General features: G+C 40.8%; 1 protein-coding gene across 1 annotated transcript in view; it reads left to right on the top strand.

The window, feature by feature from the left end:
* dbpa (D site albumin promoter binding protein a) overlaps window positions 1–18,132 on the top strand; it is a 40,879-nt gene that overhangs the window by 16,570 nt on the left and 6,177 nt on the right. The window contains exon 4 of the mRNA XM_026155803.2: window positions 16,830–17,083. Coding sequence (XP_026011588.1) covers window positions 16,830–17,083 — 254 coding nt within the window. The remainder of the gene's footprint in view (window positions 1–16,829; window positions 17,084–18,132) is intronic.

Raw genomic sequence — 18,132 nt, 5'->3', positions numbered from 1 at the left:
GGGAATCTGTTCAGTTTTTAAATCCTGCTGACAGACAGACAGACGGACGCATGAGGAGAGCAACACTGAAAGCAGAAGTGGTGAAGCTTGAGTGGGAAGTGCAGATAAAAGCAAACATGGGAATATGGCTTTAATGCATCTAAAGAAACTTAAACAGGCAAATAAGCTAGCACCTAAACTGGCAACTTTGATTTGATTTGATTTATTTGTGGACTAGACTTGAAGTTTGAGGAGTCTACATTTAATTATGCTTCATCCTTATGTGGAAACGCAGTAGAACTCTATTTATTAGATGGGTAGTTGCCTTCAAATTTCTCTTACTGTGCGTAATAACGTAAAATTAACCCAAATGAGGCACTGCTCAATCACTGTCTGGCTTGGGAGGTAAAAGCCACAACGTGCATGGCCTCACAAGTCAGTGTGGTACCTATTTCAGGGTGTTTTTAATACTGAAATAAGGCACCACTATACAGAGAGTGGTGGATCAGAGAGAAGCTCTCTTCTAAAAGATAAGCAGGTATAGTTAATGGATGGATGATGAATCCTAGCTGAAGGCTTTTCTTTAGCTTTTAACCTCATCGCCGAGTCTTCATCAGCAGATGGAGTTTGGATCTGTTCACATTAAAGCTCGGCGGCTTTAAGCCAACACATGCACTTCTGAAAATTCCTCAAAGCGCTGCAGCTGAAGGCGTCGACAGTTGAACAAACACCGTCCTCTGATGAGGACCATGTGATGTTGTTGAACGTAGAGCCGATGCTGGATATTTGTGGCGCTGTTGACAGTCGGAGTGTTTTTTTTTCCTTTTCCACTGTAGGTGGGAGTGAATGACTTTGAAAAATATGGAGTGGAACTAAGTTGAGGGAATATGATTTTTCTTTGGAAATTAAATGGAAGGTTCAGCTGATGTTATCATGCCAAACTGTGATTTTTGTAAAATAAAACTGGGGCTCTTTTGTGCTGTTGATGGCTGATTTTAAAAAAAGTAGGGTGTTTTTGTACTTTTGGTCCAGGAAATTGAGAATCACTGCTCTGAAGCCAGTTTTGGCCTCTGCTCTCAGGATCAGACCCTCTGGGGCCCATGGGTGGGTGGTCTTAGGTGCTTGCCAACAACCTGAGTATTCAGTCCTGTTTTTCTAATCAATAGACATAAGTAGAATTACATTTAGTACAGCCCCTCACCATTTCACATGCTCAGTGTTGCTCTGTCAAGTGCAAGGTGGCCTGACACCTTCTCCAGCACAATAAGGTGGTGAGACATGGAGGAGCACTGGACTGCAGCTGCAGTCGGCTATGAAGAGCGAGCTGGGTGTGAAGGTGACTATCCCACCTGATTTGGTTCCCTACATTTGGCTGTTGGTAGTGACTGAGGGAATAAGGAAATTATCTTCCTCTGAAAGGTGACTGGACGCGCATACAGATCTGTACCAATTGAAAACTATTTGATTTTCCCAAATAATTTAGTTGAATCAGTTGAGATTCTACCATAGACTGTCGACTATGTTGAATCCACTGGCAGTCAGAAATCGAGGATAAGCTTGTTGTCCATGTTTGTGTGCAGAGTGATGTTTGATTCTTGAAGAAAAAAAGGAAAACTGTCAGACTTTGGTGTAAGTTCTGAAAATTTCTTCTTCTTCCTGTAGTCGTTCCTTTTAGGGTTTCCATCGTTTATCATCTTCCTCAATCTCACTCTATCCCAGACATCCTCCTCTGCCACACATCCTCTTTCACCACATTCATGATGCTCCTCTGAGGAGTTCCCGGTTTCCTCCATCCTGGCAGTTCCATATCCACTGTCCTTTGTCTAATGTATTCCAGTGTATGTGCTATCCCTCCTCTGCACATGCTCAGACCATCTCAGCCTCGCCTCTCTAACTGTGTGTCCAAACTACTCAACCTGAGCTGTCCCTCTGATGAATGCTTCTGTTACATAATTCCAGCTATTGATCGTGCTATGGAAGGAAACAGCAATCCCATTGGCTGTCAGAGCAGAGTATTTGGCAGATGTGAAATGGACCAGAAACACTGGCTATATTTGCAAAAGTAGCAAGAGGTGAAATGCATTTGGTGTAAAATACCTTCAGAGTAAGGAGAAGACCCCGGGAAAGGCAAAGGACACACTGGAGTGATTATGTCTATTAACAAGGCTGGGAAAACTTGTGTCCTCTGGAAAAGCTGTAGGTGTTAGTCAGGCATAAGCAGTAGAAGCTGGATCAGGGGTGGGGAATTAACTTTCCCAAGGGGCCACATGAGAAACTGGGATTGTTGTGGAGGATGGCACCAGTAAGCTGCACTCTCTCCTTATAAGCTTGGAGAAATTGACTGGATGGATATTATTTTTTGTCAAACTTAAAACAACCACGCTGATGAGATTCAACCTGAGTGGCGCATTTTACATGAGAGAAATCAGCTTATGTGATGAAGCCATTATTTCTAAATTACCGCTGTGCTGCAGTTTTTTGTAACTCGATGCAGTAACTCATGTTAAAAGTTCTGAAAGGGAAGGAAGTGGTGCTTGAGATGGGGTGGTTTCAGTAGAGTAGTGTTTCCAAAATCAAAACTTTTATAGAGTCAAGATCTCAAGACAATATCATATAAAATCGCTGTCTTTTTAGCAACAACATCAGTCTAGCTTAAGCAGATTTACATGCGACTTTTTATTTATTTGCAATGATTGGTCAACAGCTTGAATAAGAACAATTATTTTACAGCATTTTGCATTTTGAAATAAATGTAAGTGCATTTTATCTATAGTTCTTATAGCCAATCTGAATATGTTGCTAACAGTCTGCAGTCCAGCCACTGCAGCACATATTTCTGCATTCACTTTCCCTCAGAGAGACAAGCTAAGCACTGATTAGGTCATCCCTGGCCTTCAGAACAATATATATAAATAAGAGTTGTAATCTGCTTTTAACTAGAGAGCTGTCTAACTTCAAGCTGAAACCAAATACCAGCATCTAGACTGGCAGAATCCAAGATAAACCCCTCAGAAATCATCACCAGTCAAATGAAATGTCTAATTCTAGATGATAAATTATGAATTTGAATAGAATATGAGCCGGGTAAAGAGTGAAAGAAATGGGCTCCTGTGCCTTTAAAAAAGAAGGAACGAGAGAGAGAATGCAGGATAACACCAGGCTGAGGCATCAGGCGGTTTAACATTCAGGATTGTGATTAATCCTGGCGACAGAAGGGTTAAAACCAGACACTGACTCTGCACAGAGAGAGGGAGAGAGAGCGAGTGAGGAGTGCTGGAGGGGGAGAGCGAGCACTCAGTCAGGAGAGTTGCTTTGCATGTTTTGAAATCTCTCTCTCTCGCTCGCTCTCTCTCTCTCTGTCTCTCACACGCTCAGGCCATGTGCGGCCGCCACGTCACGTGCCGCTGCAGAAAGCATCAGAGCGAGAGAGGCAGGAGAGCTGTAGAGGGAGAAAGAGAAAGAAGGGAAGGGAAGGGAGGGGTTGGAGGAGGAAAGAGAGAGGTATGAGGAGAGCGGTGGGAGAGGAAACAGTGAAGATTACAGAACGAATAAACACTGAGGACAAAGCAAAGCAGAGATGAGGAGGTTTGGAAAGAGAGAGTTTAAGGGCAGCAGAGCTAACGCAGATTCATGAAGCAGTGCATGTATGATTTTTTAAAAAGGCTAAAGATGATAGAGTCACATTTCTGTCTTATTACAATGCCCAGATAATGTTTCCCCATCTAGACGATAAGAATTTAGCACTCCAAAGAAACCAAGAAACAAACCCTTCCATCAAAACGAGTTTGGCTCTGATTCCAAATCCTCTGTTTGTGCGTTCACCAAAGTGCGAATGACCTTTAAAAACACACGACCCCTTTTTTTCTCGGTCGTCCTCTTCTGTGGGTAAAAGCTGCACACACCGGTGACAACCATCCGCCTCCTCTTTCCCCTCAATGAGATGAAGAGGCTAATCACATACTGCACATGCAAGCTTTTCTTAAACAGTGTTATTATTCTTTACTATCTGAGCTTAGGAGGGAGAAGGACTGAGCCACGAGAAAACGTTTTGTTAGTCACGCACCTTTGTTCACAATCTGCTCTTTTCCATCTGAACATCTGGCTAGCACTGGTTATGTCTGATCTGATCACTTTCATACTGCATGTGTCCAGCTCCAGTGTGAACTGGAGTGCTGCCTGAATTGTATGCCGTTTGGTTTGAGTAGTGGCGGCCCAACAAGTCGGAAACTTCCAGTGATCCTGGTCGCTGTTGTTGGTGTTCTCCGTGTTTATTTTTACTGAGCTTTGAGGTCCGAACACTTAATGATTTATTATGATGTTCTGATAAAGCTGGACATCGCATGAGAATCACATCAAGCATGTGAAAGAGGCTCAGATCTGACATGGATTGTTGCAAATAGTCTGCTTCGGACACATTGAAACTTCTGCGTAGGCAGAGGAGCTCTCTGCACGCTTGCTAGCGGTAAATGAACCATACTATTATATGAACTGCTCATAAATTAGAGCAAATTTGTGCAAGGGAGCAGTTAGTTCAGAAGTGAGCTAATGTCCTATTTTAGTTTGTCAGACATTGTTATTCTGACATGCACTTTGTCAGGTGACAGCTGCTGTGTGATATAATTTAGTAAAATCAGAAATAGAATAAAAATCCTCAACACTTTTAATGTTTCATAGCAGCAACAAGATTTGTCAATCAGCTGATCACACCAGGGTTACATTGTTCTCATTCGTGGGTGCTCGAGCGGCTGAATTTACCTTCAAACATTGACCACAAGGCTCCTTTTGAAAGTCTGGGTTCTCTTCAGTTTGTTATGGTAGCTTTTCTGCCAAGCAACTACAATGCAGGGATGCCTACTGTGCATACTTCCTCCACGCCAATTAGAAGTCAGTATATTACGAACAATGAAAAGCCTTAGAGAGGACAGTCAGTATCTGCACAGCCACATGGAAAACATTTTTATTCTCTGCTGTTCTCTATTCTCCTGTTGTCAAAAGAATATCGTGGGTCTCCTCATACAGAGCCGCATGTCCCAGCATTAATATGTTTTGATTTATTTTCTTTGTGGCACAGCTGTACAAAGCACATTTATGTTCACTTCAGTGGATTTGAGTCCTGTTGTAGTTTGCATAATATTTATGGCAAGCCTTTTTGTGCATGTGTCTTTAAAGGAAACTCTGGCACAGAAAACCTCTCTTCATCTCAAGCACGAAGCATGACGGCAGATGCTGTTTTCAATCAACAGCCGCTCTTCAGGGTTACGGGGAACCTGCAAAATCCCGTGCCACATGGGGGTCTTTCTACATGTCTAGTCATGTCCTGTGCTCAGTGTGCCATAATCAGATCTGACCATTGGCAGAGCACGAGCAGTGATTTGGAAAGAGAGCAGAAGAGGAGGTCACCGTTATATCCAAACTGCTGTGACATAACTCCCAGCCAGTGTGTTGACAATAGGAACAAGACTCCCGGGGTGTGTCACCTGGACTCAATTGTCTCTGGCATGTGTGTTTAGGTGTGTGTTGCGTTTCTTCGCCCTCGTGAACGTGCACGTGGCCGGCTCTGTTTGTTTGTGCGTGCAGCGGCGAGTCCGAGCCTGTCTGGGTGTGTATGTGGGCGTCGGTGTGAGTTCAGAAGTTGACAGTGAAGTGAGACACGGAGACAAAAGCCAGATGCACAAGAATCAGTGAGTGGAGACAAAAATAAGATCTGAATCATGGGACACTCGCAAAAATCGCTCCAAGTTAAAACGCCTAGGTCTGTTTATTTCTTTTACCTGCAATTAATTTAATTTAATTTGTAGTTTTGAAATCTTTTTTAAAAATACAAACATGAAACATGAAAATGAAAGTGCAAATTATAAGACTACAAATTTAAAAAAATTATAAAAAAATTAATTCCAAACTATAATTGAAAAGAGTGCATCAAAATTTTCATTAACATTATCATAAAAAACATGCGAGTGTCCAAAGCCTGCCGAATTTTAATTTGATAACTACTCAATTCTGACTCTTTAGAAAGTGGAACCAACAAAAAGTGAGAAAAGTTATTTAACTATCAAAACTGATTATTGATTATTACAGTAATTTACTGATTTAACCTCCTAGGACCTGGCGTCCACATATGTGGACATCACATTTTGGGTTATTTAGACCAAAATATTCAATTTTGCTCTACAAGGGCCTGATATCCACTTACGAGGACATAATACTGCTACTGTTCTATCAAAATTTTAAACAAATATCCTCATATGTGGCTCTTATTTTTCTTAAAAACTAAAATAATGTAAAAAAAATAATCTGGTAATTCTTTGTTTTTGCATTCATCGGGCCCCAATATGCCCAAATATCAAAGAGAAATAACAAATGCTGCTGTGGAAGAGTTCGGGTCTTAGGAGGTTAAATTAAATTCATATCCGGCTCTAGCACAAAATTTATAATTTGGATAAATTAATTCAATTTTAAGCATTGACTTCCATTAAAGATGGAGGTAACTTTTGGGTCTGTAAACGGAAGCTAAGGGAAGTGCCTTAAGCCTGCATTATCTCACTTCCTGTGTGACCACAGAAAACTCTGGATGGCTTTTGTTAGCCTCAGTTGCTAGTGTAGCTCTTATTTAATGCAACAAGATGATTATTTTATGAATGATGGTTTCATTTAGCATAAAATAGACGTTTTATGCTAAATGAAAAGGTCTTGTAATCAACAAGCTGCTACCCTGTGATCACCTTAGTCTAAGTGAGGATGAAACTGCTCAGCTTGAGGCTTCAAAACAGGTCTTTACTAATCAGTGGGTCGCTGTCACTGGGAGCACGTCCGTCTTTTATATCCCGTCTGTGCTTTTACATAAATGTGAAGTTTTATTTCTCCTTGAACTCTGATTAATATTCAAACTTGTGTTTTAGTAGCCATTGTTTTTGCTATTGTAAATTTATCGACCAGGCAAATACGTCCTATTATTAAAGTAAGTTAGCTGCAGCCCTGTGTGAGTGTCAAGCAGCCATATCTGTAAATTACGTGAAAGATAAACCTTGCAGTTAGTTGTATAGATTCCCTGATGTGTTTAACCCAGATGGGCAAAAGTTAAACTTGGCAGCAGACAGCAGCAGCGATGAGGAGTGTGAATAGTTGCCTCAGCGTTTACATTGCAGGGAGGGGATCCCGCTTTATGTAACGCACTTCCTCATCTGTATTGCGTTGCCAGCTAATGCTCTTGAGTTAAAAACAGCTGCTGGCAGAGCTCACAGTTCATGTCCGTGTCATCTGTGACAGAAGCAAACCAAACAGGAAATGAATCGCTGCTCTGCACCTTTATCTCATTACTGCTCCCAACTGGAGGAACACACTTGCTGTATCTCATAGTTTGTTTCCACTACTGCTTTTACATCTGCTACCACACCTTTTACTGGCTGGACTCTTCGATTGTTATCATAACTTGCTGAGTAAAAGGAAAGGAGCAGAAGAACACGTCGTTCCTGTACAAACAATAAAGTTAAACCAAGCAGAAACAGGACGAACGCTAACATTAAATGAGACCACCAACCATCTAACTGCACCCTCAATGTGGAGTTTAATGGCTGAGTGTTGTTTGTGATAAATTTCTTTCACTGGTGTATCTGCTCTGAATTATTCTAAGTTGTTTTTCATAACTGATGTGAAAAACAGCTGGTGTGCAATAACAGGAAAGGTTCATCTGATATAGTAACAAAAACGAACAAATAGAGGTTACAGTAAAACTAGTAAACTCTATCATAACTGTGCGTGCGAACACGAGTCTTTCACTGAAAAAACTCCCAAAAAACAACAACAACAAACCAAATAAGAGAGAAAGTATCGGCGTTTTATTACTGCCTGTGGAAATCGTGTACATCACTCCTCTCTGTTTGCTGCAGCTAAGTGGCCATCTATGTATGTTTGCAGACTTTTCTACTGGTTGGTTTCTATATATATTTCTCCGCTGAGGCTGGTTCCCTCTTATCTGTGTACATACAGTGTATGTGTAGCAAATATAACCAGTCTGGCCTATGCCATCACAATATTTTACAAATATTTGTCCCCAAAGTCAGAACAGAATAAGAGAAAAAAGCTCATAAATATGCAGCTGGGGTAATCTACAGAAGAGACTGAAACTGTCAAAAGTGGCTGTTGAGGAAAAATCAGGTTTAAAGGGTTGGAAAAATAGTTCCAATGCTCAATGTCACTGCTATGAATTCATTTGAAACTGTGACTTTATTTTTATCTCCCTGCACAAGGTCTGGATGTTGTGTTCACTTGCCTGTACCTGCAAAGATTCAGTGCTTGCTCTCAGGGGATTTTCTCATTGTTGGGGATTTTTTGGTGATATTCTACGGTCTTTACCTTGAAATATAAAGCGCCTTGTTGCGTTGTTGTTGTGATGCTATAAAAATCTAATTGAATCAAATTGAAAAGAGAAGCATAAATTAAGCTTTGCACCTAACAGCCAGTCTGATGAAGAGGAGTGCAACTGATAGCTGGAGTCAAGTTACAGTAACATAGTCTCTGAACTTAAGAAGTTCTACAGTTTCACTCCGAGCCGTCTCCAGTTTTTCCTCTCTCTGTATATAGGCAGAGTTTAACTAGCAGCACTGGCCGCCCTCGAACAGTGTTGGAGAGCTCCTCCTCTGTTTCTGATTGTCGGTTGCATCAGTAGAGTCCCAGCTGATGTGTTTTGCGACACAGCATGAGGCAAATTTTTGACTAAAGTTGAAATATTTTGACTCGTATTAACATGAATTTGCATCACATGCCGTGAATTTGCCGCATTGCATAGAGTGTGTATGTAAGCACCATGACCGTGTTGGTAATTAAGCTAATATATCCTGTGTCATTTCAGAAGTCATTTGCATTTAGCCTGTTCTATTGTGCAGTTTGAGAACAAGTCATGAAAACTGAGACACACAAGAGAGGGCGACTGGGTTGCAGCAATAAAATGCCATGTAGGATCACTTCGGTGCTGGGAAAACCAACAATAACGACTACAAAAAAAACTTTAGCAATGTGTCTTTGTCATATAAAGCTAAAAGTAACAGCAGAGTAACAGCTAAAGCAAAATCTGTGCACAGGACACATGCGAGTCAGAGTTAGCAGAGCTTGTGATTGCAGTTTAACTACAATGCCGTATTTCACTGTAATGAAAACTCGCCGAGGATGAAAAACCGATGAAAGCGTACACAAAAATCGACTCAATTACAGTGATTGCAATAGATGTTAATTGTTACCTCCATCCTTGTATAATTAGCATAATTACTATTCTCCTGGTAATTGCTTTGTTTCCCTTTATTACACAAGAAGCTGCTGAAACAGGAGAAGATTGAAAGGGAAAAAGTTCTGCGTCAGAGAGCAGAAGTTGCCGCCGCCGCTGTCGACGATGCGTGCACGAGGAGGATTTTGTGCCGTACTAACAGATTTTGTTCCGCCTGTTAAGCTTTCCTACATTTCCCAAAATGCCTCTTCCACACAGAGCAGCTCTTAGTTTGTTGCATTCCACTTTACGTGTAGGTGGACCCGGTGAAAGTAAAGTTAGATCAAACAAGAGATTAGTCAAGAGGAAGCGTTGCTCACCTGACTCTCAAACCTCAACCTGTCTATTTTCTGCTGCTGTGGGCGTCTCTGCCCACGACAGCTGATTCCTCCCGGTACGATTTCTGAACATCCAAGCAGCTCAAGGACAGAATCTAAAACACTTTTCCTCAATTTTTTTAAGATCATTGATGTTGAAAATTCTGTTTGACTGTGAAAATAAAAAAAACCCCCATCTTAGCTGTCTTAGAAGAGGACCAAAATGTTTTTGATGTTTTTAAAGTTAAAATACATCACCCAGATTCATCAGTATGCCTCGGTACGCTCCATCCGAGGATCAGCTCTTCACGTCCTGAGGCGATTCCTGTGATGGAGCTTTCACACGATGGAGAAGCTGTTTTAAAACGAGGCATTTTTCTTGATTTGACGACAACATGAATAAGAAATGAAAGGGCTAATCTTAAACCTTGAATTTCATGAAATGGGACCTTCAGAGACCTTGAAAAGTCTTGACTGTGTCGGAGTTAATGTAATAACTTTCTTGTTGGTGCTCAGGTAGAAACGTCGGATTTAAATGTGATATTTGTGGAGCTTTAGCAAATCTTTTGGGTACAACTTGCTTCAATCCAAAACCACTTCAGTTGAACTCCTTGTCCGGAGCTGGAGGATGACAGATTGACAGGCAGTGACATGCAGAGAGAGGAAAACGCATAATCTCAGCTAAATTAATGAAAGCAGAGAGGGAATCCGCGAGTCAGTGGCTGCTTCCTCCAAATGGCTCCTGCTCTCAGACAGGAAATGAAGCCAGACGAATCCTCGCTTGGCAAGTGTTTACCCAGCAGCAGCGGGAGTCGTGTTCTTGGAGCAGTTTCAACTTTTTGCCCAAAATGGTTGTTATTAGGACGGGGCTTTGGGCAGACTTATCCAGGATCAGCTCCGTCCAGCTGCCAGAGACACAGATCAAGCCAACAGCACTTTATTTGATGGTCTCACTGCTTCCTGGGCAAACAGATGGATCAGAGGATAGAAGAGATTGGAATATACAGTATGGTGCATTGCATTTAGAAATGATGAGGGTTTGCAACTGTGCAAGAAGAACCGTACAGCTTATAGCGAAGGGATGTTTTCACTGTAATTCAAATCTTTTCTGTATTTTAATATTTTATTGGGCATTTTTTAAGTTGTTGCTGTTATTTTGGAAAAAATCCAAATAGAAAAATAATTATCATTTTTTAAATGCCATTTCCTGTGGCCAAACTGCAAATAAGAAAATATGAGTTTGGTGTAGCATGGAGACCCTCACAGCAAGAAGGTCCTGGGTTCGACTCCAATCCTAAATTGGATATTTGGAGAAAACAGTTGGATGGATATGAGCTTAAAAACAGACATAAAGAATGCCTTGTCAAAATAATGAACAGTAAGGTCTATGCAGAGCAAATCACCATGTTAAAACCACACTCCTTTTGTAGATGTTTGTTGACCTGTTGAGGCCCAGGTGTGGCTACTTTTGTCTGGCATCAGATATAGGTAGTGTATCCTTTGGGTCCTTTGGGTGAGGAGCCTCCGTGGATCAGACCTTTTCTCGCTCTTCCTACAGCAGCGGTCCCCAGCCTTTTTTGCGCCACGGACCAGTTTATACAGATAAATACAACAAAATAAAACTAGTACCGGTACCAAAAAAATAAGATTTATTCATAACACACGTGAAAAGACCCAGGAAAACCGAGTTAACGATAAAAAACGATAACAAAATAACGCTGAAAACCGATAAAAACCCTGAAAACCATACATTTCACACCTGAGCCTCAACTCTCGGGGCCCGGTACCAAACGACTCACGGACCGGTACCGGTCCGAGGCCCGGGGGTTGGGGACCGCTGTCCTACGGTGTTCAGTTGCAGAGGGATCTGGTTAGTTTGGAGGACTGGTGACACTTTGGGCTCTTTGTTTTGTTGATCCAGCGGTTCCTGAGCAGTTTTTGTGAGTTTGAGTGTGGAAGGATCCACTGTGGATGGTACAAGTCAAAGGAACCAAGTCAAAGGAATGCATTTTAACAATATGATCAGTTCTATTCACTTTACCTGTCATCAGTTTTGTGTTGGGCTCATTTTTAAATCTACGGGTTCCAAATAGAGACAGAAACGCCTCAAATGCTGCTTTGATTGAGAAATCCAATTTGAATATGTTTACTGATGGTGCCTGTGATTCAAGTTTGATTAACAAATCACAAAGGTAGAGGCCATGCTTTTGATTTCCAGCGAAGGCCACAGTAGGAGGAAGACTGGGATCTTTTGCATTAAATTTCTTTTTCGTGAAACACTTTAAGAGAAAGTTTACACAGCCACACACTTTGTGCACAGAATTTGTTAGCATGTGTCCCGTTTCACTAAAAACAAATATTGCGTTACTATAGCTGTGTTTTCCTCCACAGAGGTATTACTGTCAACAGATACATTAATAATTACTTATATGGATTCAAAGCTGTATCTTTTATAAGATTCTGTTTGCTTATTCCATGCTTTATTTACTTTCTTCGTCTACTTTCTGACCCTCACTTTTACAACTAAAGATGTTTCAACAATGAGAAATTAGTAAACAGTTTTATAACTGTAAGTTTCCATCTGGATTTTTCCATCCGTTGTTTATGCCTTCAGATTCTACACTAAGATCATGAATGTTTGCAGGGATTTATTTGCAGCTTGTGCAGGTCAGTTCTGTCATTCATGTATTTAGGAGATGACAGTGGTGTCATTAGATAACGGCGCAGATATGGGTGAAATTCAGTTTGGAGCTCAAGTCGCATTTTGTCTCCTCTGCCAAAGTGTCAAACTCTGCAGGGTGACATGTCGCCTACCCTCGATCCAGTAAACAAACCACTGGGTCTGTGGGCCCATGTGACTTTTGTATACAAACCTTGGTTTGATTGCTATTGGGCACTGGAAAACCAAAATAACCAAATACACAAAAAAGTCATCTTTTCCACTCAGGCTCGGAACAAAGAATAGCAGCTCTGAAGAATAACAGCTGCAGAGGGCAGAGCATAGTGATGCATGCGTGTCACACCGGACGCTTATGTAAATCCAGCCTCTCATTTCAGATAAAACAAAAAAAAAAAGAACCAAACAAACAACAACTGTGGGATGTTTTGGCAACAAGTTGTGTAAAAGTGGAGGCGAATGTCAGATCGACATCGTGGAGTCATGATTGGATGTAAACAGTCGTAAGACTTTTTTTTTTTAATCTCCGAGTTCAGCGCAAGTTGAAACCTGAAAAAAGCCACCATTCAGAAAGTTTACATACCCACAGCCTCCCACTCGCCACGCTCAGCGTGTAGTCAAGTGTTTTCAGCTGGATTTTATTGGGAGAACACGGTGTGGCGATTTGACCCTTCGCTTACCTCACATGTCCCGCCTCCTGCCTGTCATAAAGCCTGACTTCCCAGAGCCCGTGGAGGATTTGGTTGTGGTATTGTGGCTGACATGAAAACATGAGGGACTGCTCACAGCAGCAGTTTGAGTAGAAAATCAGTGTCAGTCCTGCCGCTCTGACCGACATGTCTTTCCCACGTTTCAAAAAAAGGGAAAGAAATGCTTCAGAAGCACAAAGGCTGCGACAGCTGAGGGCTTTTAGAGGTTTTCTGTCATATGACAAAATTATGTCATTCTATTAATGCTAAATCTTCACAATCTCTCCTCACTCTTCCTGCCTCCTATCTCTTCTCTGCTTCATTTGCTCAAGTGTCTGAAATCTTTCCACGGCTGTTTTGGTTGATTTTGGTCACCAGCTTTGAAGTTATTTATAATCTGTGGCGCCGAGCCTGGAGCTCCAAAAAAGCGTCTTACAAATGTCGCCACAGTGGAGGTCTGAGTAGTGGCGGATGATTGCTCAACTAGCATTTTTATGCCTCTATTCCAAGGAAGAAACATTTGCGGGGGGGAATATGTTTTTTCAATCAGAAACGGGAAAGAAATGAAGCAGCCGGCTGAAAATAGAGCCGCTCTTCTATTATAGTGTTACATTCAGAAATATAGCTGCAGGGAAAAAGCTTCACTGCCACACAGTTTAATATCCGCATCCAGGAATCGCTTCCACAGATTTTGCCCCCTCCCCCACTCTGCCACACTTCCACTTCCCAACATTTAAATAATTGTGTTCATTCTTAATTATTTGAACCCCCTTTTAGTGCTTTGGTAGCTCATGTAAAAGTGGCGTTTGAGTAAAGCCAGCTGGAGTCAACACAGGGGGAAAAAAGTCCACTGCAGCACCATCTCTGAATCATCTGCTCTCTTCAAATAGTTTTTTTCTTTCCTTTCTAACCACATTTGTCTAAATGTGTGGCTCATGCATAATCATTCTAAATCTTTAGCCAGCACTAGGATGTTCTTTTAAATATCAGACACTGCAAAGGGTTAAAGAAAAAAGCTCCTCTCTTCTGCATGTCGTAAATCGAGTATGACACGTTCCTGGCTCGATGGTGACACTTGGTGGTGACTTGGCATCACTACGGAGAGACAAGATGCTTCTTGTCGTCGAAATTTGAAGTCGAATGTGAAGAATTAAGCGCGTTGTTAAAGGTGTAGAAGAAACGGTGATATGTTCAGGTTTAATGGGGAAAAGCATTTGAATATATTGTCCACTGTGTATGGGATAATCCTACTTATCTCAGTGGGAATCATTCCTGGCTCTCTGCTGCTCTCTGGATAAAGGATGAGAGGCAGAGTGTGCAGCACATGTGACTCTGCAGCCAGCGGCCTCTAGAGTCCAACAGCAAACACTAAAGCTGGAGGGGTTTGACCTGAGTGGGATTTAAACACTGAGACAAAAACGTCTCCCCGTGCTTTGCTGCTTTTTCCCAAAACCTTTTTTTTATGATCTTGAACATACTTGAATTAGATATTTTCATCGCCTAAAAGAGTTATAAGTGCATATCTTTGTATATTCAGTCCTACCAGAGGTCCTGTCATGTTTAGCACAACACTGGACATCAAAACCTCAATTATTGAATTTAAATAAAATTTTATCTTGATTTTATTTGCTTGTAGGCAGAGCTCTCTAAAGCTTCTGTCTCACCTTCAGATTTAGATATTTAGAATTCAGTGACGCTGATTCAGTTTTATCTAGCTGAAGGACCGATGCATCTGTCCGTCCAATGAAAGAGTCGCTACTCCTCTCAGGATATTGGTCCAATTTTAGTGAAGTGAGATACATTTGACTTTGATGTCACTGTTAGTGTAAAGCTGCTTCTCAAAAGTCATTTGTCATTGTCACTGGATTTGAACTTTCATTAGTTTGTGCAAAACAGCCCAGAAGGCAAGAAAAGATCCCCCCCCCCCCTCGTACAGGCACATTACAATAACCTGTGAACTGTGATGGATCATGATGAAGTAACACGTCACTGACATATTGTAAAAATGAGTATTTTTAGATGCATCTGTTTCTTGTTTAGTTATTAAAATGAAGATCATACATAGACTTGGAGAGGCTGTTACCTTTTTGCATGCAGAGTGGTCAGAAATCACCCACAGGCAGAGCTGATAGCAGCGTCGGTGTCAATAAAATCTTATCCATGTCCATCCCCGGGGCTGTTTATTTTTCATCCCATAAAAACAATAAATTATTAAAATATTCTGAGTTCAGAAAGTTTGATCTACACTATAAGTCAAAGTTTGCAGAAGTCATTGCAGTTCAGATGGATAAAAGCTGAATATAAGACAAAACAAACGATATTAAAACATAACCAAAAATATACAATAATAAGCTCTTTAAAATAAATTCAAAGGACATAACATCAAATAAATGACAGTGAAATATCAGCTCTACAAGTAGAAAAGAAGTAGAGTGAAATAAATTGAGAACAATCAGAGCGTACTGGAAATAATAAACTAAAAACACATCAATAAATAAAATAAATGTATAAGGATAATAAAAACATAAAATAAAATAAAAGGTACCATCATCCAAAATGTCAGTAAATAAATATAAAGCAATAAAAAATGCTGGTTAAAAACAGTTTAAAGTTGAAAAGTCTGTCTCCTGGTGTTTCATAGGGCAGACATGTCAGGCTGTATTCAGAGTGTAGTCATGTTTGTACATCAGCTAAAACTAATAAATTCACTGTGACCATCGAGAACAAATGTAAGTGTGTAAATGAATCTAAATGTAATTACATTGTTACTCCTTTAAATATAATACAATTTAACAGAGTGTTTTTCCAGTGTCCTGATTGGTGGGGATTGTTTCATGTCGTCATCTTCAGTTCGCATCTCTGTGGCGTGCGACCGTCCTCGGTCAGGGCAGATGGGCTCTAATCTGCAGATAAAACTAGATGCTGATGATTGGACAGCTAAACGAGTAATTAAGCTGCTGATTTTGGACTGTAGTGCAGATTATTGTTCACTGGAAAGACAATTAACAAGCGCTCGTATTCTTTCTCTCTGCTCCCTTCTTGCCTCTTTTTTAGTTTATTCACACAAAAAGTGTCACATATTGCCAACAAAAAAATTTAATTAAACTGGCAAAAGTAACACATGAACAATTAACGAATGGCACCATAAAAATGTTGCACTGGCAGGGATTCTAATAACTGATAACAAATTAAGAGGCAGTATGATTTTTAGTTATGTAATAAGATCTAATATAAATATCTGAGACACAAAAAAGGAAGTTCAGAGAAAAAGCATCTCTGAAGAACTCAAAATAGTCTGCTTCATCTGGAAGTTTACATTGTGATAAACGCTACCATGAAAACATCATCAGTGCTCATGTCATGTTTGTGTATCTGTGTCCTGTCCACACTTTAACGTGGCGAGAACAGCCTGCAGGCTAATGTCACAGTCCGCTGTCAGTAGCTGTTTAATGATCCTGGTGCTGTGACTCATCTTAATCTCAGTGTGCGACCCTCTGTTTTATATGTTACACACAAAAAAAGTGATTTTCATGTCAGTTTTCCGGGTGGCACGAGCAAATTTACATGTGAGAAAGAGTTCTGATGGCAAATGTTGTACTTTAATTCTCATGAGCTTTTTATTTCCAGTATGATGATTAAGACAATTTTTAAGGGATGCCAGAATATAGCTGACATTACTGAAACTTGATTTATTTTGTAAGGAACCGTGTGGATTCATGTATATTATATATAACATGTTCCTGCAACTAGAAGCTCACTAACTCACTAATCTGTCCAGGTACTCCACTTCTCATCCTGTAGAAACTGTGATGGGCTTCAGCTGATAACTGGAAGATTGATTATAGATGGGTATCTTAGCTGACAAGCTAATCATTTGATCTGAGATAACCAACATTTTCTTTCGCTTCCAGGTGGTCAGGCAGTGCCTCAGGACCCGTCACCCCCTTCTACCTGCCCTCCGGCCCCCCCTGGACCTCCAGCCGGCACCAACGGCAACAGCGACATCATGGTGAACTTTGACCCTGACCCGGCGGACCTAGCGTTGTCCAGCGTGCCAGGCCAGGAGGCATTTGACCCACGGCGGCACCGCTTCACGGAGGACGAGCTGAAACCTCAGCCGATGATCAAGAAGGCCCGCAAGATGCTGGTTCCCGACGAGCAGAAGGTACTACATCTCCCACAATCCTTTTGTTTCCTTTATGTCCAAATTCACTACAGGAAAGGATTTTTAAAGCTATTTGGGGAAAGAAAATGCTCCGCTGCTTGCTGTGTTTCTAATTTAATGGCTAGTAAAATATATATATATCCATAATGGACCAGTTTCCCGTTTTAAATTTAGTTGTAGAGTCTACTTTTTAAAAATCTACTTGCAATTTCAAAATTGTTTTTGCAGCACAAGAACGCAATTTTAATTGTATTCAAAAATAGAGTTTGGGATAAATTATTTTATAAGATGAAATGAGTAAAATCAAATTAAATACTTAAAATAAAATAAAATAAAAATTAAAAATAAGGCCCACTAGTAAATCTCAGGTGTTGTAAAGGTACCTAAAGATAAAACCTGCATAAAGATTCACATATAGCTCAGCAGAAGGTCACATTTTCCTTTAGTATCTGTCTTAAATAGAAGCCACAGCCACGTTGTTTCATTTTAAACTCTAAACTTCATCATAACAAAAGGCCACGGCTCTGACAGCTCCTGTGCGGAGTGGAAAAAAAAACGAAGGGAGCGTGACGCCCACTGGTATTGATGCCTCCTGACGGGAATCCTGAAATATTTTGTACTCAGCTCATTGCACACTAGGAAAGTCTCTGATCAATGGCTCGTGCTTTCATAGTTCAGTGCGGAGCAGCTGCAGCTCCCGAGGCGTTTATAATTTATGGAGAGATGGAGGCGCTCACCTTGCTCTGTTCAGCCGTTGCCGGTTTTATAAATCATATATAGGAAGGTTGGAAAAATTATCTCCGGCCAGAGTTAAAGATGAAGTTGAGAACGGCTTCTCATAAACGAGCTTTAATATTCCGCTCTACGGTTAAGATTTATCTGCTCTCATGAGCAGGAAAGTCTGGCTTGGATTAAAAGTTATGAAATAATCCAGGATCTAATTAGTGTTTATATTTACACAAATCAGAAAGCAGCAATATTCCCAAGATCTCTTTAAAAATGTTGCAGAGGGATACAATAATAGCTGTGTTTAATTGTGGAATGATGCT

Source organism: Astatotilapia calliptera, chromosome 22 (assembly GCF_964374335.1).
Source record: "Astatotilapia calliptera chromosome 22, fAstCal68.1, whole genome shotgun sequence".
NCBI lineage: Eukaryota > Metazoa > Chordata > Actinopteri > Cichliformes > Cichlidae > Astatotilapia > Astatotilapia calliptera.
The sequence above is the reverse complement of the archived record's forward strand: the minus strand, read 5'-3'. Positions and strand labels throughout refer to the sequence as shown.